Source organism: Hetaerina americana, unplaced genomic scaffold (assembly GCF_022747635.1).
Source record: "Hetaerina americana unplaced genomic scaffold, ioHetAmer1.1.p SCAF_42, whole genome shotgun sequence".
In the NCBI taxonomy this organism is placed as follows: Eukaryota; Metazoa; Arthropoda; class Insecta; order Odonata; family Calopterygidae; genus Hetaerina; species Hetaerina americana.
The window spans coordinates 3797662-3821880 of record NW_027287008.1 but is presented as its reverse complement, the minus strand read 5'-3'; the positions used below and the strand labels follow the sequence as shown (position 1 = coordinate 3821880).

Here is a 24219-nt window from a genome sequence, read left to right as displayed (position 1 = left end):
GCATTTGTTCGAGCTCTCTACCCCTAACTATCCACAGTATTCATAGGAGTTAAAGTCAGCGTAGTAGAAGATTAATCATTTTCCTTATATGTCGATATTTTTTAATACAATAATAAAATAGAAATGAAACGAATGAAATTTTGATCGAATAACGGCAGCGGCTGTTAAAGTAAAATTTTAATTTTGAAGACTATGGATGCGAATACGCAATGAATAAACATATAATATCACTTTATAGTAATTTTTAAAATGCATACAAATAAATCTATACATAAATATAACCTGGTGCTTTTCTGAACAAAAACCTGGAAAAGCAAAAGTGACCATGATTATTCATGAATTGAATGCAAATTATTGGTTTGCACGAACAAATTTCGGTGCACGAGATTTGTCAGTTGTGTTCCATTCACTATTAGTGTGTATTAATCATTACGTTTCCCTGGTATATCGGTTGGCCGGAGCACCACTATGAATTCCGATGCGTCATTCATAGTTTTCCATCAGATTTCCCAGGGCTAGAGCCACCAGCGTTTACGCAATAGCCATGCCAGAGTGAGGGATTCAGGATAGCAACCGGAAACTCCTTCTCCAGACCGACGCATCCGGATGTACGTTAGCACCGCGGCGAGTTTAAAGCTGTTTTCAACATCGGTTATTTTAATCTTTTTGGGTATATAGGAGGCTCTCCACTAGCTCCAAACCATATCGTAGTTGATATTTATTTCTGATGCCTGGAATCACTCTAAACGTGGGTTGAATGGTAGGTATCAAATAAGCAGAGGTAGATGTGTACAAGCACTTGTACATGAACTTTGTGTGAATGAGAATTTTTTCAAAGGGAAAGTAGGCTAATAAGCACATTTTACCAGATGTAGGCAAATATCGGTGTCGGAAATCTCTCGATTCTTCTTCATTTCCTAATTAGTACTTTAACTAAGACACTACTTTTTAATAAATATTCATGGCACATACGATTGAGAAAACCCCGGACATCTAAGAACGCAAAGGATCAAATCATTCAAGCATATGCCCTGGAAAGAGACTAAATATTCGAAATACGGACGAGAGATGCTTGCAAAAAAACATAAAAGGCTGGTTTCGTAACACCCCCGCGGTAATTTACGAGGATAATGTAGACGTAGATTGTTAAGGAAACTTAGGGTTATAAGAAGGGAAGGTTTGAGCGAAAACCTCCGTAGATTTCACGACTTTAATATGATACAACCGGCTTTATCACATAAAGAAGATGGAGAATCATCTCGGTTACGCCGTCTTCAATATGACAAGTTTCACAAGTTTGACCCGAAACAACTGGGTAAGGGAAGGACATTAAGAAGGAGAATCTTTCGTCTACGTCAGAAACAACATAAGATGAGAATTTACGAACTCGACAATCATCAATTTCGGGATAGCTCAAATAGCTGAAGCCACTAGAGACTCCTGATTAGGCAATTATGAGAAGCATCTCCTGAGATAAAAAAAGCCACGTTGTTAATCAAGGAAACAGTACATAAAATATATTATGAAGTGAAACACTTTTGGACTGGGAGACTTTTGAAAATCAAATCAAAGTCAAGAAAGGTATAAAAGAAGGGAGGTATCCGAACCTTGGTTCTGGATGCTCACATGATGTGAAAAACGAAGAAAAGTACCGTAAAATAGAAGAGGATGGCACACACTGTGCCATGCGAAATGCGTGGGAAAGATGGAAGAGATGGCTTTGTCAAATCTTGGGCAAATGGATCTGCTTGAAGAATAATGGGAAGTACGTTTCATGAAAAAGAAAAGAGGAAAATTTACCCTAAACAAACAGTAATGCAAGAATATGGATCTCTCAGGGAGTAGACTTGCGTTGGGGAGGGAGGAATGGATGGATCCCGTCATCCTATCTAATATATGACATAAAAGATCTTTCCCAGGGAGACTTTATGCATGTTGCCTCAATTTTAATTTTAAATCCCAAGACTACAGCCACCGTAAAAAAATCAGCAACTATTCGCATTACAAATTAAAGGACCACGATTTATGCCAATCAATTCAATGGATTGAAAAGAATTCGTAAAGAACTCGGTGACCGGGCCACAACTACGGTGGAGGGGGACATGTGTCCCGGGAGCCACGCTGAAAGGGGGGCCAAAATGGCAAAACAGTTCCTGACTACTGAACTTTTTTCTTGACACTTTGATAGCATCTTCAATACAACTCTCTGCCAAGCCCTTCTATGCGCGGCCATGATACACGTAGATGAGTTGCCTAGATGTATGTGTACACATTTGCAAGTACAAGTTGTTGTTACAGAAGCCGTATGGTCAACGATGGTAACCAAATCTGTCAAGTATGCATGAAGCATTTTGTAGGGGGCATTTATTCTTATTTCCCCAGCCGTAGAGCATAGGCATATTCTCATTTGACCAATCACGTACCGTATTAAGATTCTGCAAACGAGTTATCCCTTTCTTTAACGCTTAGGGTGCAAAATATCACCCGATGATGGGATGAATGTCTCGCCGTCGAGGTGAATTTCATTCGCAGACATCAACTAATGTTGAACTAAATAGTGGACAAAGAATCATCCCGCCGCATCCGAAGAAACCATCCGATTAAAGAGATCCCCTTAAAGATGTTAAATCACGCGCTGCAGGAGATTGGAGAGCTCGTGTCTAATTGGAGTCGTCGCATAATTTCATCCTGCTAGCGAAGCCAGCGCCGCCTCCGACGCACGGAGCGTTCGACTCTCATTCCCCTCACTCCTTTCTATTCCCTCGACGAAGGGGGAACTGCCGTGCAGTGACCAATATTGTTTTGAATCCCAGGTTTTTCAGGAAGAAGATTTTTCCTAACTATCGATGGTGGTTATCATGTGGTTTTAGTAATTATTCTTGCAATTGTCAAATAAAATCGGTCTGAAATTTCAAATTTTGAAGACTTTTTTCCGATGGGAAAGGTGATAATGCAAATTCGCCCACAATACACCGCAATAGGCAGTGGGAAAATATAAGGAGGTAATCGACTCCACGTAGGCCTTCTTTTTAAAATATATCTTTAACGATTAGGCCCACTTTTATAGTGTCCCAAGATATCAAATCGTTAGTTGACTTGGACCATTACTTAACCTGATAACCGACAGGTCCGATTTTATATACAAGTAGTAGTAGTTTTGAGGGGAGGCGACCGACAGCTAAGGTCATTTGCGCCATAGGGGATGGACAGGAAAGGATGAAGGGTGGAGAGAAACCCGGCGTCGGCATTAGCCTACTCTTTACGAAAGGCGCCAAGAGGTCCGCAGTTTAACGTCCCATCCGACGGACGGCGTACTCACTCAAAGTACCCTCCACAAAGCACCTCAAGTAGGGATCGAGATACCTCTGAAAAATATTCAACACCGCCGGGATTTGAACCCGCGCCCTCAGGGTGGGAAGCCAGTACGTTAGCCCCCGCACCATCTCGATCCCCTTTTATATACAAGTAAGATTTCTTGTTAGTGAGCATAAACATACCGATTCTAGTAACTCCGTCTTTAAATTAATGAACTGATATAGTTAATGTAGATTTTGTACAATCCAGTTTCAACAAAACAATGGGTGTAAACGTAACATTTGCGTTCAACATTAAAGAGGGTTGATGGTAGAGTATCAACATTCTTAATGGAGGAGAAAGGGATGGAAGGAGACCACGCAGAGCGAAGGGTGCAAAGAACGATGGAAATGTGTGAAAAGAAAGTTTTAGGAGGTGTTTTCTTCTCTCAGAATTTCTTTGAATCCATCCCCACGATTTGTTTCCTTCCTTCCCTCACCTCCTCTTGACTAAGCTACGTGCATTATGCCCCTTTACCGAAATATTTTTCAATAGGTTTTGGAAGTCAGGGCCCAAGAATAATGCTTAAAGAAATGCTTGTTTCACTTCCACTCTGGGACAATGGAAGTTGTGTTGATGCCATCGATTAAGGATACAGAGTCTGCAGTATTCAATCACTAGTTCGGCGATTGAAAAAAACTGTTAAGAGATGTAATTCAACACAGTGAAGAGCAGCTCAAAAGAATTGGAATTTACTATCCATTTATTAACTGCGCTCGACGGGTTGTTGTCATACGTCATAATTAGATACAAATACAGGATTATTCATTTAGTTTGTATTTATGATTGGGAATATGCATATATACTCGTACGTACTATACGCGTAGTCAAATAGGAAGGATCGGAAAAAGGGGGTTTGTGGAAATGAGCTGGTCAAGTAATGTAGGGGAGATGTTAACTCAGTTTTATGACTGACAGACACACCACTCAAAAAGTTGCATTTTCTTAATATTTCCAATTTCTCAAGCACGCTCGTTCTGCGAAAGTTACATTAGAAGCGCTGGAGTTGGAGCCCGCAACCGTCTCACTTATGCATGACTGACATAGTATTTTAGTGGCGAGGAAATCGAGGGGAATTTCTCATTTTGATTTATTTCTGTAGCAGTTAAGTTAAGAGCTTCCTTCATCACATGGGAGGTCTGGCCAACAATGCAGTCCTCACCAAGTAGTAGTACCGGGATGGGGGTAGGGAAGAGAGGCAAATGCAGTGAACTCATTTATGATGAGGCAATAAGTCCTCGTTTATTTTTAAAAATAAAATAAATACAACAGGTGCCCCACAAAGTGAGGATCGTCAATGCTATCGATGTGGACGATGAAACATGTACACCATAGATGTGAGAAATAATAGACAGCAATACAAATATACAAATGGCATCGTCCGTACAGGTGGACTGACCCTCAACATTTAAAGTAACAGCAATGGTTGAACATTAAATCGGGCATTTCAATTTATAAGTGGGAGACACGATGATGATACACATTGTTTAAGCCAGAGAGTACGGTATATTTAAAAACACGGCTGAATAAACATGAACATTTTTCATAGCACCTTTTTTTTTTTAAACGATACATTTTTGCACAAAATTATTACTTAGACCTTCAATGATCCAGAAAAAATGTGAAGCAACATAATGATGTTAAGGGTGTTACAGTGAATGAAAAAGGAAGTTTTTGGCTTCTAATACCATAATGACACAAAAACAAAATGCATGGATGATATTAATACAACACTATACACAGTTAAGTTGTTTCACACATCAGGGTGACATGCTAGCACACTATCGCCACAAATCTCTTTTATTTACAGAGTTATAAACACATCCCTATGTGTGACACAGCTGTTTTCGACTAATGCAATTAATCCATGCATTTTTTTTTATATTATATAAAACATTGTTAATAGTTTTAATTAATTTGTATTATAACTTTATACAGCTATGTACACAATGTAGTGAAGCTCCAATTTCCAATACCCACATAGAACTTGCTTCTTTATTCTCAATGATCACATTTTTAAAAGAATGGGTCATAACAAAAATACATATAATGTCTAAGTTTTCACAAAGGATTCAATCAGGTAGCACTTCCACTTCCTAAAAAATCATGTTCACATTGACATCAATAAAATGTTATTTACAATGACAAGCCTTTCCTGAGAGCCAATAAAAGGCCTTGGTATTCAGACTTATATATGACACGTGAGGTATAATATGAACAATTTGCTTTACTTTCGGCAAAGTCAGTCATGCCACAAAACTAAGTTGGCTAAGGACAATTAACTCAAATGGAGGAACTACAAATAACCAAAAGCAACGCAAATTTTAATAGTGATAGATTGATGAAAAACAAAGTAACTACAATGCCCTTGAAACAGGTGTATGAATGAACTTCCCAAATGAGGCAAACATGATGTGAACACTTTAACTCTACGCACGATAATGAGTTGGTCAATGAAATAATAATAAGTTTGGCACTATTGAAATGGAGTGCATTCTTAAAAAGTAGGTTCCACTCGGAAACCTAAACAATAAGGCTTTCCTCATCAAGGACACTAATAAAATGGTATCCTTAGTGACAAAGGAACCAAAACATGATATAAAATATTCTCACGGGGCTACCTTTCCTTACTCTCCTCCTTATCTTCCTTTCTATAAAAATTAAATTGCCCTGCTACTGGCGCACTAAATTCCGCCGCACCACTTCTGAATTACCTCACAAAAAAAAGAAGCCAAAAGAGAAGTGAATGGCACTTTGATCACATGCAATGCTTTTTTTCACATCCACATTATCAATCATTTGACAGACGAGGAAAGCTCAATAGTTTAAGGCCAGTCCTGTAATCGCCACTTCTTCACTACAAGAAGCTGTCATCCGAAGATCTTACTGAGAAAGACTGACATATAAAAATGGGCCATTCCTCAAAAATATTGTCCAAGTGATAGCTTTCAAAGGCAATAGGTGTTTCTTTATAATGCTTAAAGTAAAAATTTCATCACCGTAAAATGTATTATCACTTTGAGCAAATAACAAAGTCGCCGGAACACATTTCCAACAAAATGTTTGCCACAAATTACTCTCAATTAATATTGTGTTGCAAACGTGCGATATTTACAGTCCGCGTCGCGGTCAATGCAACATATTTTGATTACAAACGTCGGTTGACTCATCAAAACATTAAGGAAAAGTAAGATACTAAAGGCATCCCAAGGAGATCCTTCAGCGGCTATTTCGCCTTTTCAAAAAGCTGGATGACGTTTCAGCGCACTCACGAGGAAAAAAGGCACTGCGTCGTCATGGCGGCGCAGATACTTTCCATCGGACATCGGCGAAAGACATTATCGGGTTTCGGTGCGGGCCTAGGAGCTCGGGCGACACCAGATCACAACGTGAAAACTTTCAGTCTCTTCAGGGATTCCTTTTACACGTTTAAGGCTACATACAGTGAGTGAGTCCTCTCGAACAACTTTGGCGAACGCTCACGCAAATAAAAAGAACTCGATTTGAAAAAAAATCAATTCAAAAAACGAACACAATTCGCTCCCGATGACAGCGGTGCTAGGGTTTCGAATCACACGTAGGCTTCGACCCTCCTTCCCCTTATCCTCAGGAAGAAATTCCTCCAGCTGGTGACCGTCTTGCCCGACCATATCCAGAAGGAGGATGTGATCCCCACGATGAGCGCCATCAGGTATTTGATCATGAACACCTCGAACTCCGGCTTGGCGGTGACCTCCGTCTGCTGCTGGTGCAGGATGGGCACGTGACCTCCTCCCTGCGAGTGGACCCCCTGGAACTGGTGGTGCGCCGCGCCCACCACGGCGCCGAGGCTCGCCACCAGCCCTGTCGAAGTGAGCGGGCACGGGATGGGGTAGGGGGAACTGCCGCCCGGAATTCCGCCTCCGGGGAGGACGGCACCCACGGGCACCCGCGGGTGGCACAGCTCCAGGTGCCAGCCCCTCATCCACGCGTCCAAGTGGGCCTGTGGACGAAATCGGGCATCAGAAGGCATTCCACAGGACATGGGCTAGCGAGGGATCAATTGACTGGTGAATTCAGCGAGTAAAGCCGAGTAGGGTAACATCTGAACCAGACCTAGAAACTATTTACATTGACGTCTATCTAAATTCATCAATGCACAGTGGAATTTGCTCGAAAAAAATGGTTCAAAAGGAGATGACGAAGTCTAAAGATTATATTGATGCTTTATTCAACTCAGAGGAGACCTTTGAAGCAACGGTATAATGTAAAAGGTATTTTTGTGTCATACAATAAACGAATATTTCAAATAAAAATAACCAACTTTTAATTTAGTCGCGGACATATTACAGGGAATGGATCGGGCTCATTTTTCTCATCTACATGAATGACGTTCATTGTTAAGGAACTAGCAACGATTATACTCCGATGATACGGTTACCTAACGAAATTAAAAATCACTTACTTATACAATAGACCACCAACATAGCGCGACAGATTCCGTTTCATCTCTTGGACACTGATAAAAAACAAAATCAAGGGCAGGAAATACAATATAACCTGAAAATTAAGATTTCCGTGGGAAGTCCGTGGAGAATATGACTCCAGATGACTGGACATCACTCTGGATTTATTTCAAATTTCTCTTAGTTGACCCACCATTTTACACCCAATATTATAGCAAAATTTCAATGAAGACTGGCTTCAGAGAAGTCTAGGCTTTCTTATGACGTTTTGGTCGTGTAATGGCGGTTGCTCCATTACCATGTAACGGCAGTGCGAAGGGTTGCGGTTGCCAATTGATTGGCGGAAGCCAATGGCTATTCACCACCACTCTTATCAAACTTTTTAACTTATGAATCAAATCAATTTTCATTTGCCTATCATGAACACCAAGAATTCATTGATTTAGACATAATTATTATGCCTGCCGCCTTTATGTACAGGTGTTCCATGTATGATATTACGTACATCCAGTGTTCCATCCATCCCACTAGGTTTGCTCCACCTAGTATCACGTAGGGAGCTATAGGCCGAGACTCCAGTACCAAAGGAAGCACACTCAAGAGCAATGAAACGGAAAACGGACCCAGGGGACACAGCATAGGAAAATTACAGTTAAGGGGTACGTGTAAACGAGAGAGACAAAAAAGGAGGAGCTTCCAAAATTAAACTTGCTTCTAATTCACTTTGTAGTATTGAATTACCACTTGTTATTGCTTTTATTATGGTTGGTAAAAAGCTCATAATGGTAAATGGAGGGCTTCGCTCACTTGTTCGTAGAAGAGGCAGGCCAGGACGACGACGGCTGGGACGGTGTAGAGGACAGAGAAGACGCCGATGCGGATCATGAGGCGCTCCAGTTTGTCCGTGCGGGTGCCGTCGTGCTTCATCACGGTGCGGATGCGGAAGAGGGAGACGAAGCCGGCGAGGAGGAAGGCGGTGCCGAGGAGCAGGTAGAAGGCCAAGGGGGCGAGGACGAAGCCCCGGAGGGCGTCCGCGTCCCGCAGACCAACGAAGCACACCCCGCTGAGGACGTCGCCTGCGAAGGAAACGAAGAAATTAATGCGTGAATGGTGGAAATCACGAGGAAGGGGAATCACTGCCAACCGTTTTCCATGCTAATGCAATCGGGTCGCGTACTTTGAATGAACGGTGTTTCGTGGCACGGTTCATAAAACTGACAATTTAATGATATGACACTGGTCTTCATGCATTCATTCACATGACGTTTCACTTGACACGCCCGAGCAAATCGTTGCTCTTATACAAATATTAAAAAGTTTGACTGTTCTCTAATTGTGCAATAGTTTGGTCAAGGTGCGTTTATCTCAAAATAAAAGCCAACTTACTGGTCGTGATAGGAGGATAACATGGCTGAACCACAGAACGCAAATAATTTACCACCGGCACAGAGTACTATCTCCTGGTGACAGAATACGGACGGCCTAATGGTTTCTTTCCACATCATGGATTTGAGCCAAGCGACGCTTTATACTATTAAATGCATACATTATGGCTCGTATAAAAAACCCTTTCGGTTCGCAATTTCAGAAATTTGCAAATATTTTTTCTCCCAGCACAAACACATTTCCACAGCAAATGTGGGCGGTTTGAATTTTTTAATGTCTTTATTAAGTCTCTTATTCGAGGCCTTGCAAATTTACTTAAGCTAGCTATAAGCTTCGAGAAACAGGTGGAATAATAAGAAGTTGAGAGAAGCAATGAAATTCCCATGAAAAGTCGGCCTTCTCCAGGCACAGAAACACCACTCAAAAGAAAAGGGAGCGGAAATGCTTCGGGCACCGCGGGTTTATCCCGGATTTCCTCGAACGAGATGGTACGGTGGCTAATGCACTGGCTTCACACTCTGAGGGCCCGGGCAGGATATTACGGTGTTATCCCAATTTTTGGTGCCATATGGAGAGCACTTAGCAAGTATGCTGTCCCTCGGAAGGGACGCTAAACCGTGGACCCCTTGGCGCCTTTCGTCAATTGTAGGCTAATACTGGCACCGAGTTTCACTCCACCTTTCATTCATTCCCTGTGTGTCCTACCCCCACCAAATTACCCATCTACCCCTAATGGAGGCAATGATTTCAGATGTCAGTCGCCAAATGACCTCAAAATTCCGAATCTAGAAATAGTTACCGTTCACATTTCTCGAATAAAATGTATTCCCATTCTCAACGGTCAGATTTTCGGAATAAAATACATGATAAACTTTATAATGTCTATAAAACTTATTTATGGTGAGCGCACCAGGTTAACTGTGTGTGCGAGTATAATACTAGGTCGAGAAAATCTACGCGATGGACGTGAAGACGCACCAAATGACTACTCAGCACGCCAGTTTCTCAGCGAATTTAATTGAGTTTCACCGACTGCACCTCTATCGAACTGGCTCGATCGAGAGAAGTTTAGCCCTCAGCTCACGTTGGTATCCCAAAAGCGCTCTCGTAGGACCACCCCATTTCTTTTTACTCACTTTTTAAAGAGCTCAAGAAAGTTCGTCGAAAATCTCCCCCGAGGGGAAAAGCGCGGCTAGGGAGCGCAGGTGCGAGCGAGCCCACATCGCTGCTCCCGACTTGCCCCCCCCAGGGGGCTCGACGCTACCCCTCCTCCCGCCCCTGAGCGAATATCAAGGGTCTGTGAAACAAAAGGTAACGGCACACGCTCAAATGATAAATACCGAAATGCACGAACCCAAGGTGACTCGAGGGTAGGTGAATAAGTGAAGGAGGGCGTCATTCCACAGGTCGGCCAGGTGTCGCGGATCGTGCAAGTGCATGGGCGGAGGGATTGGCGGACATCTTGGGACAAGAGCCCACAGCCGCAGGTTTTATGGGCAGGGCGTTGCGAAGTGACTGGGGCGGTTCTCCGCATGCCCCCCCCCCTCCCCCCCCCCCGTCTCTCGTCATGCCCCGACGCCTCCGACTCTGCTTCAGCCGTGTCATGCCTGCACTCCCGTGGAGCAACTCGATGGCATTTCCATAAAATCGTGACAGCTGCGAATTGCTCACATTCCCATAAAATAATATGGGGGAGTTATTGATTCTTTAAGATGTCAAGCGTCTTGTTCTTGTCCCTTCGGAATGCTTTATTTATTAGTACAAACTCACGGTCGCTATTATTGGTCTTTCGTGCGCTCAATGCTGTCGTCCTTGCATTTTTCTGAACGTACGCTGAATTATGCAGATGATAAATGGAAAAAATTGGGAAGAATGTTGGGTTCAGGTCCAAATACGACCGTTATTATTCGATTTAGCAAAAACTTGAAACCGTTATGAGTCTCGAATACATTTATGAGAAAAAATTGAAAGTTAAGAATCTCAGCAATTCGAAGTATTAGAGTCAAATTCTACAGCGTTTTATATCAAAGGAAATAGAAATTAAATCCATACGCTCAATAAGAATCAAGCAAAGTATTGCAGTATTTGCCAGCTTGGAAAAAACGAAACAATCTGAGAAAAATAAATGAAAAAGGTACACTCCTGATGGGATGAATCGTTTCCAGCAGTGAAGACGAAATTGGGGATATGTAATGGTCTAAAAAGTGAATCAAAAACGGATCTAGGATCGAGTGGCTATTCACAAAAATGCGATTAAAATCGAATCGATCATATCGACTCACAGCCGTTTCTCGTTAATTCCAAAGGAAATGTTTCACGTGGATTCATAGTCGTGAATTACAAAGACTAATACCAAAAACTCCCTCGGTTCGTACGTCATACTATATGCCGAATGATAAAAAACGCGAAGGAATATATGGCAGAAGAGGACATTGTGACCATGTAGCCTTGGAGGCTAAGAGGAAAGATGTTAAGAGCGGCAGAAAGGGTTGGGAGGAAATAGCATCGCGACGAGGAGGGTAACTAAAAAGGAGAACTCGACAATGAAACGGTAAGCCGTCACCGAATGCTCAGCACGAGCGAAAAACGAAGGAATAGAGTGGATGGAAGGTAAAAATAATTGGTAATACACACACGCGCACCGTTAATCATTAGACAAGAGAGCGATCCTAGGGCGGAGATTCACTCCGAGGAGGGAAACGGAGAAGGAAAAGGAAATGGAAGGCATTCGCGACTTGCGGGCCGATTTATTCTTCTCCCCGGAGACGTTGTTTGCGACCTGATACCTGACAGCGAGTGGATATGCTCGAGAGTTTCTTCTTTCGACCGAGTGGGTTTAAGACCCGTTCCTCTCGCACACCGAGAGGAGAATAACACGTGAACTTATTTCCTACGAGGCGACGGCGATATAGGACACGAGCCACGGAATCGGATTATCACTTTTTTGCGCTCATAGGATTATCACTCAATTGGCCGAAAGGAACTCCGCTCGCGGTGAAAAGTAGGGAAACAGACAACCCTTCATCTGCGCGTCCATGGGACGGAGACGGAAATAGACACGAAAAGAGACGGTTGAAGGGAATTCCTAAACAAAATAGAAAATACGAAGGCGGCAGTAAAGCGCACGTCTCCTTATTTTGATAACCTTTTTTTTATGGAAAAGCGTCCTTGGCACTGCGCTAGGAGGAAGCGATTCTTTTATCTTGTATTTTATTTTTTTGCGCAGCTATAAACACTAATAATACATCCGAAACCAATTTCGAAATGTAGCACGGGATGAAAACAACGTTGCCTCTCGTTTTTTCCCTTTTTACGAACTCATTTTACGAAACGCAACCAAGCGTGAAAACAAATCATGACCGTCCCGTTCCCTCGCGAATAACACCCTTTTTACATTCGCATTTTTTTCCCCTCTCCCCCGGCCCGGGTGGACGTTTCGCTGAAAACTTGGCGCCGAGACGGGGAGGCGCGCACGTAATATTCACCGAGGCACAAAACACGCCCCAGAGCAAACGATGAACGGCTACGAGGGAAACCCGCCCGGGCCGTGGATTGATGGCGGCCCGCCCGCCCACCCTCCCGCCCCGCGCCCCCCTGCGCAGACCCACGCCGCCTTCGGTCGAAAGAAGACGGCGGGAAATGGACCGAAAACGTCGTAGCCCGTCGTCCGTCCAATCCACTTTGTGACCCATCCAACCCGGGGAGGACACAGAAGAATATCGGCGGAGGAAGGGAGTGAAGGACGGGCGGCAGAGGCCGCGGCGTGTGGGATGATTGGGTCGCCTGAAAAGGGCCCGGCGTGGATTCCGGGGATGTGGGGTGGAGGGTGAGATGGAGGGAGGGGGTGGGAGGTCATAAGGCCTGGCGGGCGAAATTGCTGAATTGACTGATGGGTCCCAACGCGGAGGAGCGAGCATCGGGGTCCGCCAATTGCGTGGGATGGCAGGGAGAGAGAGAGACGGAGAAGTGGGGAAGAAGGGTCACTCACAAAGAGCCCTCCCTGGACGCGGTGTCCTCTGGGGAAGAGGGGGGGGGGAAGGTCATAATGCGCCCGTTGATGGGCAGGCGGAAGGAGAGGTCCCGTGGGACGGAGGGCAGACTTTGTGCTATAGTATTCGTGTGTGCGTGGGTGGGCGGAAGGGGCGGTGCAAATGGTCAACGCCCGGAGGGATTTGGGGTTGGAGAGGGGGGCCGGATTCAGAGAGTGCGAGCTAAAGCGAGGGTGGGTGGGGCGGAGCGATTATGGAACCCAACGGCGATTATGACGCGGGGAGGGAGGGGGCACAAATTTCGCGGCAGGGGAACGAGGGGACACATATTACCAATAATAATTTTTAGGCGGGAGATCCACCGCGTCACCACGGGCGAAAAATGAGCGTCGAAAACGCGATGACTTTTTCAACGCGCCCGCGAAAAACGTCCATCCGAGTCAAACCTTTCACAAAGGAATCCAATTTGAAAAGCTCGTTCGGGGGTTATATTTTTTTTAACACCATTTTGAAATTTTATAAAATTCCCTTGCATCGTCCACGAGTTATGGCATTTCGCGGAAAGCGTACAATAAAAAATTCCCTTTTCAAGCATAAACCTCTTAACTCGGATTGAGGGGTAAGCGTGTCTGAAATTTTCTCTTTCGCGAATGAATCGGCCGCTAAGTGCAGGACGACGCAAATTAAAACTCAAATCCACCGCTGGGAATAGAAATCAGCCGTGGATTTTACCAAGCAGCTTATGGCAGCAGCCGTAACAACGTCAAAAAAAGTGTTTTTTTTTAATTTACATGCCCACTGCGTAGAGTGAAAAATGGGATACTACATCGAAGCACCTACTTTAATCGTGGACAACATTCCGGAGTCGAAGGCAATCAGTAATTGCGCCGTGGGAAAGTGTGCACAGAGGAAGGACAAGATTAGTGAAAAGGAAAGGAAAATAAACCTATCGCGGCTAGGGAATGTTGTCTAATTTAGAAAGCGTTTCCGACAGCAAAAATTACGTCAATGTCTATAAGTGAAAGTCAGCAGAGGTCAGCGTAAAGCAGTGCTCTGAGGGGCAATGCTTATAAATGAAAAGTGATTCATCAATCAGAAGGATTTTTCTTGACCGATCGCTCATCTCTTCCGCATCCCAATAGTCTACAAATTTATCCGTTAGCATGTCTCGGGAGAATTCCCCCTCCCCCGCATTAAACTCCTACCTACTCATTCTGCTTCAACGTGAATCCATTTATTCGGGTCCAACATTTATAGGCCGCGCTGAGAACTATCACTTTCAAATGAACGAATTTGTGGATAAAGTGGGCATTACACTCATTCTGAGCTAAACCGAAAAGTATAAAAGTTCATCCTTGCGGTAGGTCCAACTTTCTGGCGCTTATTTGCATTTCTATAAATCCACATGGAACTGACAAGTTAGAACACTTTTACGTACCTATTTTACGAAGTCCTTAGCTAATTAACCATAAACGGTAATCGACCAGAAGGTCGGTTGAATAGGGGAATGATGAAAAGTAAAAAATACATTCGGCCATCATTTAACTTTTAAATTTGCCTTACTATAAACGTGCGAGAATCCATTTAAATAACCCTTTCTAAACTCTCCCACATCAACTAAATAATTCAAAAAGAAAAACAGGTACAAATTTGATACTAACTTGATTTATACCTTAAAAACTGAGCATCTATGAAGGTGTTTTCTAATACACTTAGTGTAAGAGGCCAACGAAGAAACTGGTGGAAGACCTTTACCCTGAAATTCTGACTATTTTCCGTTTCTCCTTCGATTAAGAATCCAGAAAACAGTCAAAGTGCTCAAGAGTCAAATTTTATGAGCGAATCCCTCTTAAAATGCTCAAATTGCCTGTTCTGCAAATACACACAGGGAGAACCGCGTGCCAAAAAAATGATAAAAGGATAATGAGGAGTTCGCCGAGTCGAGGACGAGCCAAGAGGAGAGGGAAGGGGGTGAAGCTCCTGAATTACTCGGCCAAACAAAAGAGCGAAGTTCTCTCTCTTTCTCCAAACAAGAGGCCGTGTCTTGTGCGCTCCGAGGGGTGGGTGGGGGGTGAGTTTGGGGAGGAAGGGGGGTTAGTTTGGGGAGGAAGGGGGGCGGGAGAGGCCAACCGATCCCCCGCTGCGTGGACGCCGCCGGCGCCACAGAGCTTTCACGCCCTATCGCCTCTCTCAGACCCTTCCCCCACTATCCCTTTTATTCCGAACCCTTTACCCTGCAACCCGCCGCCCCTTCCGCCTCTCCCCTCTCTCCCTTAGGGACGAGCGGGCCGCGGAATGGGAAGATGAAAGCGGGAGGGTTAGGGCGACTGGGGAGTCGTGAAGAAAGATAACTCCTTCCCGTTCCAATTCGAGTCCTTCCCTCCCTCGAGGGCTGACTCGCTCGCCCTCCCGCCCTGTGCCGCTCCCTCTCCAGCATCAAGGGACAGGCTCTTCGACGCCGGCCGAACAATTCGAAGCGTGGCCGCATTCTCATGGAATGGAGTTCGTAACGACATATTGTACACGCCCATGTGCGTAATGATAACACCTGAAACAACGGTAATTCGCTCGAAGCGCACGGAGATTTCCAGAATCAATGCCCACCACGGTTTAAACAAAGAGGAAATATATTATTTTATTGCCAAAGCACCGTTGTACAGTAGTGTGCGCTTCATTCAAAACCTACCTAAACCGATTGAATACCAAAATAATAATATTATTTTATCTACCTCTATCATCAGTATCTATCAAAGATTTCCACATTGTTCCTCCGGCCAGAGAAACTCCCATTGATTTAATGCATCTAACAGTTATTCTAAAATTTACTTTCATTTTAGCAACCGGAAAGAGCCATGAATTATTTTGCGTTTATTTCTTTCCATTAGAACGGAGAACACGTATTTTCCGGCCGAGAGAGCAGTGGGAAGAAAGCCCAAGATCGATAGATGGACCACAGATTGGACTTCAAAGTATCCCCTCAGAGAATCTATGGTACGAGTAAACACGGTAGGAGACTTCCTTTCCTCACTTCTTTACCTTGCTCTCCGCATATCAAATCAACCCAAGGTCGAGGAGACTATCGCCTCGATTTCTTTCAGGGTGGTGTGCCGGATGAGTGGTCCCTCAACTACAAACACTTACTGGACTTCAAAGAAATTTAATGCAGTTCGATCAGTTTCATAACATACGTGGGGGTATCGATTTTTAATAATCATTACAAGAAATAACCTAGATGCCTGGATAACATTTATTCTGTATATTCATTCATCCCTTTTATCGCGCCTATTTTGTAAATTTCAGCTATAAATGCTGACTTGTTTTATTTCAGGAAGCCGTAGATTGGAACAACTCACAGTATGCAGAAGGCAGAGGCTCGCGTGTGTGATCCTCTGGAGTTTCTTCATTTAAAAAGTAACACTGCCCGGCATATCCACGATGAAATGATGGCTCGCCATACAACACATTTATGAGGTAGAAGGGGAATTTTTAAACTGGCCACATTTCCCTCAGAGACGATCCAGGAAGTAGATCCACTCACGGACGATGCTGCCACAGTGAAGAAAATAGAGAACTTTATCCTATTAGACCAAAGAGCCACCATCCAAATGATAATAAATGAGACTGACCTTTGCTACGGCAGTGTGTGGAAAACTATTCACGAAGAACTGCACATGTCAAAGGTGTCAGTGCTATGGGCTCCACGACTACAGACTCATTTTCAGAAGCAAAAATGGCGCAACCTGCAATCGCGACCACAGCGCGCGGCCCGCAATCAGAGCGATGCGGCTTTGAAAATTTTCCACAGCCGCCCTATTCTCCCGATCTCGCCCCAAGTGACTTTTTTTTATTCCCAAAACTCAGAAAACCATTGCGGGGTCGGAGATTTGACAACACAATCGACATCATCCAAGAGGTGGAACAGTGGTTTTCGAGTCCTACAATGACGGCCTTCGAAATGTGAAGAAACGCTGGGAGAAATGTTTAACTCTGGATGGTGATTACGTCGAGAAGTCTCTAGAAAAAGAAATAAAAATGAAATTCTTCCGCGATAATTTTTAAGAAACAAAAGTCAACGAAACCTTGTAGGTGCCATCTTGAAGTGCTTTTTTTGCCTAAAAAATTGCACCTAAAAATGTGATCTGAAACTGGTCGTACCTTAAATAAATACTTTTCGTTTCCGAATGGCCTTGCATTCTTTTTAACAATTTCTGGTACTATTGTTAAGGAGTATGCAATCAGATTATTTTCAGATTTTTGAAACCCATTCCCGAATTTTATTGTCGCTATTACGGTGTACGTATTTTTAAAACAGCTACTGATTAATGGCACGTTAATCGTTCCTCCCGTAGAATGTAGATGTCAAATACTAGACAAATTGGACTTGACGATTCCTAAATTTCACACATAAGAATTGGGAACTTTCGAGACTGCGATATCACACCCACGGCACTTCAAATGAACGACAATTCCGAGGCCTTTCTGAATTGCCCCGCGGGACCTCCGCTCTTGCTCTCCTACTCCCTAAAGCCTCTTCCCTCGCCCATCCATGCGGCGCGCATTTGGGGGTATTTCCCCACGTGATCGTGGAGAAAGGGAGACGCGACCGGTGGTCCCCCTCCCTCCGCGTTTCCACTGCGCCCTAACCCTCCCTTCGTGCCCTAACCCTAACGCCTTCTCCTCCTCCCTAAGCTCGTGCTATGCAACGGGAGGCTTTTCCAAGAAATAGAAATCCACCCCCGCTCGTGAGGCGCGGAAGTTAAAAGGATCCCTCATCCCTCTTTCCTTCCCCTAAACACCCTTTCCCTACCCCCTCTCAAAGGCTCTCTCGGCTCCCCAGTTCACCCAACCCGCCCGCATCTAAACGGAAAGATTCTATTTCTCTCACCCATCCCAACCCTCGCGCGAGAGGCCAATTGGAGACTCGAAATGGGATTGTTTACTCCCCCTCGGAGTGGAAATATACGATAGATAGGCGATGTGCAAGGGGAAGAGACTGAGAAAGAGGGAGAGTCGAGGAGGAGGGTCCGGGGGGGGGGGGAGCGAGAAATAGTTTCCTTGGCGGTATCCATCCTTCCGAAGCTCCTCGACAAACAAGCGCACGACTTCCGGAAGACTTTTGGGGTGGAAGCATTTGAAAGAAAGGGAGAGAGGGGGAGATGAAGACCGAAACAATACAAGTATGGCAGGGCGCGCAAAAAGCGTTTCGATTTTTTTCTAGGGGACAGGGGAAAAAGAGGGGAGGAGGCGATTCGGAAGAACGCGGGGCGGTGATTTCTTCTTTGCGAGAGTGGCGATCCATCCGAGTTACGGAATGGACTCCCGAGCGTCGATGGCACGAAAACATAAATGCAATCAAAGCAAGCAAATGTTTCCTACGCAAGGGCTGCGGGATTGTAAATAATATCTGGAATGCCCCGGTGCAACGCTTGGCACCCCACTCCCGCCAGCAAAGGGCTATACGGGCAAGGATTTGTGACCTGTAAATGCCACGGCGCTCATGATTTACGACCGATAACCTTCCTATTGCTGACTCCCTTGGACCCCGCCACTCGAAGCAAGACTCCTGATTTGAAAGCATGAAAATAGCGGACGTAAAAGCCTCCTCATAGGTAGCATGAAATAAAAAGGGAATAAATTAATGGTAGAACGATATTGTTTCGTGGGGTTAAATAGGTGGCTTGCTCGCCCGCATTCATTTCATAAAGAGTAGGGCTTCATAACGATGTATAAGAAACAACGAGTAGGAAGTGCGATTAGTACCCGAGGGAAAGGAACTTTAACAGCTTTCACATTTTAAGTGACAGACATCGATGGTTAAATTAAAAAAAAATATACCGGCAATGTTATTAAGATTACGACGACCGATAATCGTTCCCTGGACCATCAATCACTTATGGAACGACGGGAAGAAATAGATAACAGGAGAACGAGAAGGAAAACTCATCGGTTAAATTCAAGTGGTTCATATCCGCCCGTTTTATTTTTCGAGCGCCAATGGAAAACTCCCACTCATCCCAAGCGCTTTACGATCGGTAGTGGGGCCAGAGACACGAATTGTCCCGAAGGTAATGAATTATCGGGTTTTGAAAGCGTCGAGTACACCACCTCTGGCGCGGCGCCGATGAGAACAACAATCGAGCTTTCCCATTCGAACGAGAATTGTTTTTATCGACTGGACTTTTTTCTTTCATTTGTCTAATATGTATAAGGATCTGGACGCGGACTCGTAGCTACAAATCTCATGGAGCGAACATTATCGCCATTCTTCCACCATGCCTTGTAACAGTCACATGTGACGGAGGAAAAACAAAAAAAGATTAACGCCAATAATAAACTACGCAACAATTTAATGCTCCTCTCTCGGTGGGCGGGGGGGGGGGGGGTAATTACGGGGGGGTAATTCCGGGGGGGTAGTTACGGAGGGGGGCGACTTCTATCGGCATTCCTCGGCCGATGCTCACACGAGGTTCGTGTCGCGATGTCCTAGTTACACCGCAGAAGGGGTTTAGAGGCCGTCTCGGAGGAACCGTGCAACCGAGCAGGAAAATCAGCGGCTCTCTTGGATAGCATCAGCACAGAGGTGCGCCGGGCATGTCGGCGGTGTTGGGTAACGAACGAAATCTTGTATCGCGCGAACAGGGGAAAGAAAACAAGGCACGGATCCATCAACATTGACCCCGGTAGTTGTTTTATCCTGAATCTTAGGAAAAATCGAACTCATGGAGTACGAAAGGAGACCTCTACAGCCTTTCCTAAAACGATGTCCCTGGCTGAAACCCGCGACAAGATTAATGAATGGCGAATTTGAACATATTATTTCATAAAATTTCTCTCCCATTACTAAGTGATGCATTGAGCCAGCCAGACTGCAATTAACGAGTTGTTTATATTTAAGTGAACCTGCGAGTTCAGCAGATCTAGGACATGGAGAAAACTTATGAAATTAAAATGACATCTAAGACAAAGACATCGACCAAATTATAGACCACTTCAACTGTAACATATTCAATGCTTTTCTTGTGAACTACCAAATTGGGGCTGGGCTTCCACGAATTCGTGTAATCATTAAGAAAAATGAATGGCACACACAATAAATAAACTCCAATACCTCCTTCTATCGGGTATGGATTGTATGGCGTCAGACAAGAGCATAACAAGCCGGAAATTTAAACGCAGCGAAAATTCAGCGGCAAACTATAGCAGAAAAAATGCTCAAAATTACAAATCAATTTGCTTCCAACGAAAAGCCGTTCTCACTCGAACTATGATGATTACTTTGCTCGTGGGAACTAAAAAAAATCAACCCCGGCATGTGACCTGTCCTTGGACCGCCAGAAAAAAAGTACGTCCGAGCGGCGAAATAGCATCAGAATAGAAATGGTTTGGAGGAGGTGGGTGGGATAAGAGGGGAGCCAAACAAAAGAAAGGCACCGCGGACGATTATAATAAGCTCCCGTTCCACAAAGAACGCGGTCTAAAAAGAGAGCGAGAGCAATGAACCCCAGCCAACTGACCTTTGCAAGATCCACTCTTCTCCTTGAGGTTGAGGAGCGTCTTCCCGCGAACAATTGGCCTCCGTATCATCATCCCCTCCCTCCTCCTCCTCACTCGAGGAGTGACCGGAGGGAGAGGCGGGAAAGGGAAAAAATATACACGCGGGACAAAGACTCGAATAATAAATTTCCTCACAACAAACCACCCCGGAGAGAAAGGCGCCTTTCCGCACGACACCCACATAATTGCAAAGCACGGAGCCAAGTCCGGAGAGGGAGGGAAAGACAATTAGCTACGAAAAACAACGGCGCCGGAAACACAAAAGGACAAGGACGACCGGAGCGCGACAAGACGAGAAGAATGAAAGCCGTAGTTGAGGAGGCTGAGACAGTAAACTTCTAAGTTCCACGACACGTGACGGCCTTTCGGATTTTTGATCTCTCGACGAAGGACGACGATGTGCGGGAGAAGAAGTGGGAAGGGAGATTGGACGGGAGCGGGCCGTCGGAGTAAAATAATTGCACCGTGGACAGGCGAGACTCTCGGTCGAGAAAACAACTCTAGGCCTACTGTAGGCCGAAACTTGGGGAGGAGGAGTTTAGTTGCTATTAAAAGGGCAGGAGCAGTTACTTAGTCAATTTCGACATTCTACATTTTCAAAATAGAAAAAAACTACTTCAAAACAGGAATCAGCATTAAAATTCCCATCGAAATTATACGCACACTATGCATTTCTGCTGTATTTAATTTTATTCATGAAATTAATCTTCTACCGCAGCAATTCCCAAGGATTTTTCGTTGACGTCTCTCAAAACCTTACCATATATGCATACGACCTTTCCATTCCACGTACACTCTTCTACATATACATCAGAAAAATATTAACTCGAAAGTAGGTGTAAGTATGAATAAAAATATAAAATTACATGATTTGAGTCTGCCAAGGTGAAATAATTACTTAAAGCATTGACATAAAACCAAGCCACCATGCATTCTCTTAGGAAAGGAAAATTAGATATCGCGAATTATAATGGCCGCTTATAATGTTTCATTTCCAATTTTTGTATTTTAAATTCCACTGCGACAATTTCGCATCTCTCGAGGGAATTGGTTTAAATACAGTTTGATAATCATTAGTCAAAGTCAATTACTTTCACCTTCAGCCGTTGTTTTTTTTCCTTTTGTATCAGGCCAAATCTGGGACAAATCTAGGAACATGCAGCATTCCAGGTTTGGGAAAATCTCATCCAAGAGCACATAAATGGAGAAAATTTCGAATGGCCGAAAGAATGCCCGTACGGATCCAAGTTTTTTTCGAAGGAAAAAATAATTACTAGATCTCTCGGCTATGCAGGTAACAGGAAACTTATGTGAGAGAGAACACGGAGAAAACGGGGAAAGTTGGGCATTCGTATCAAACAAGATTGTGCTGAAGGAAGAGAGCAAACTCCGTAATGAACATTTAAGGAAGAAAAACAGTCTAGACATATGGACATTATAACTGGTGAGCGTCCACACAAATAACACGCCATTTCGCATAAACGCTGCCCTGTAAATGCATATAATTTTATTCCTCCCGTAAGCTATGCGCGTTCCCTGAGAGTCTAGTTAATGAGACTTGTTTCATTGCTGCGTTCAGGGCGATCGAGTTTCAGGCAGATTATTTGCAGGATTACTCGCCAACACCCTAATTTAGCGTAAAAAACGCAAGTGAAGGGGATAACGCTGTCTATTCTTCCGCATCGACCGAAATTGGAGCGCGAAAAAAAAAATGATTGCAAAAAATTGGGAGTTAGGGAAATTATGTACTCAACTCTTCACAGACGGAATTATTTCAGAAATGCGGTCGACTCGCAGCTTTCCCATTTCGTGAAGTTCACTTTCTTCTCACTCGCGTTACAAAAAATAAAATTCTTCCGTTATGCAATGGTAAGACGCAATGAAAGTGGTGAATAAAATTACATTTCCCCGAGAAAGCTCGATGTTGGCCGCAGCCATTTCAGTAGATCAATCGATATTTCACTAATAAGTTTCGCAGTAGACGGTTGAAGCTGATTTTTTCACTCATCGACAAGAATGGAAAAAATAATTCCATAGTGTATTAATGCACGGAAGTGATGCCAAGGAATAATTTAGAGCAGGAAAATTGGTAAGGTTGCCATGTAGATGAACATAAAACGAAATTATCCTTTTAACAATGCACCACACTAACGCACCACAATTAAAAACTGTCTCTCTTGCGATAAAAAAACAAAATCATTATTAATATCAATACCGTTTAAGTTAGGTACACTTGATCCTTAAGGTGCGTCTCAATCGATGAACGCAAGATTTTTTTTAAGAATCACAAATTATAAGAGTCAATAAAAGTTATAAGATTCAATAAAAATCAAAAGCCTCAGATTATAGTTGCACATGAGCTCTCATTAGACATTGCTTAATCTATCAACGTAAGGAAATAAATTTATTTGAAAAACTACTCTCTACAACCCTCCTAACTTTTTCATTCACGGTTGGATGAATGCGCCGATTCAAACGGAAATAAACCTAACTAGAACCTTAAAAGGGGATCGCATGATTTGACACATGACATGGCCAACTATATTTTCTGTTAATTTGGCAAAAATTCTCATTTCTTCGCAACAATTGTGAACCACCCATTGTGAGTGGAGAGAGAGAACGCCCACTTGGTACATACAGCAGGAGAATCTCAAAAGAAACGGGCACGCTAAAGCTTAACCGCAAAACAAGAGGAAGTCGTGGCACCGGACCGACAACCCTCTCATTACACGAGTTCGAGAGGAAAGGATGGAGGCTCGGGAAAACGGACTGACCCACGCTCTGGTTCCATGTGTCGGGCGGAATAGAGAAGTTGTGAACAAGAATAAAAGTATAAGCCACCAAAGATCGCCACCACCCTGAATCAGTCGGCTCTCTCTCTCCCACGCCATCTCAAAATAAAAGTATGCAATTCCTTCGCACGAAAACGGGAATCCTCACGGGGAGAAGGACCATTGTAAGCGGAAGGGCGGAGGTGAGGCGAATCTCCGCCACAAACACAAAGCCAGAGAGAAGAGGAAGGCAGTGGGGAGAGGGGGTGGCGAGGGGGAAGATTCAAAATAAAATAATGAGTAGGGGAAAGAGGGATGTCGAGGGGAAGGAGGGGAATTAGAGCTTTAGGGGAGGAAGGGAGGGGGAGGAGAGGGATTCCGGGGGGGATGCGGCGCCTCTCTCCGCGGGAAGAGGACTGCGACAGGGAGGAGGAGACTCTTGCGGCACCCATCCCTCGGGGAAAAGTCACGCTCCCTTAGAGACGCCGCTCGGTGGAGAATCCGGAAACCAGCATTCCCCAACACGTCCGCACGTCCGTCCCGTCGCACCCTCCCTCCCCAAGCCTTCCCTTCATCCTCCTGCCACACACACACACACACACAAACACAACTCTCTCCCTCCACCTCGCTTACCCCCACACCCTACCGGACGCATCCCAAAAGCGGATCCTAACGGAAAGAAATCCGCGAATTCTCCGTCCCGGGATCGGAATGAGAAAC

The 24219-nt window shown here is 44.4% G+C and overlaps 1 protein-coding gene across 1 annotated transcript in view; it reads right to left on the bottom strand.

Annotated features, from left to right (window-relative positions):
* Positions 1-4567: 4567 nt before the first annotated feature.
* fz (frizzled class receptor) overlaps positions 4568-24219 on the bottom strand; it is a 252779-nt gene continuing 233127 nt past the window's right edge. Inside the window, exons 3-4 of the mRNA XM_071591153.1 lie at positions 8607-8875; positions 4568-7336 (exon numbers count right to left, since the gene is read on the bottom strand). Coding sequence (XP_071447254.1) covers positions 6926-7336; positions 8607-8875 — 680 coding nt within the window. The 3' untranslated portion in view covers positions 4568-6925. The remainder of the gene's footprint in view (positions 7337-8606; positions 8876-24219) is intronic.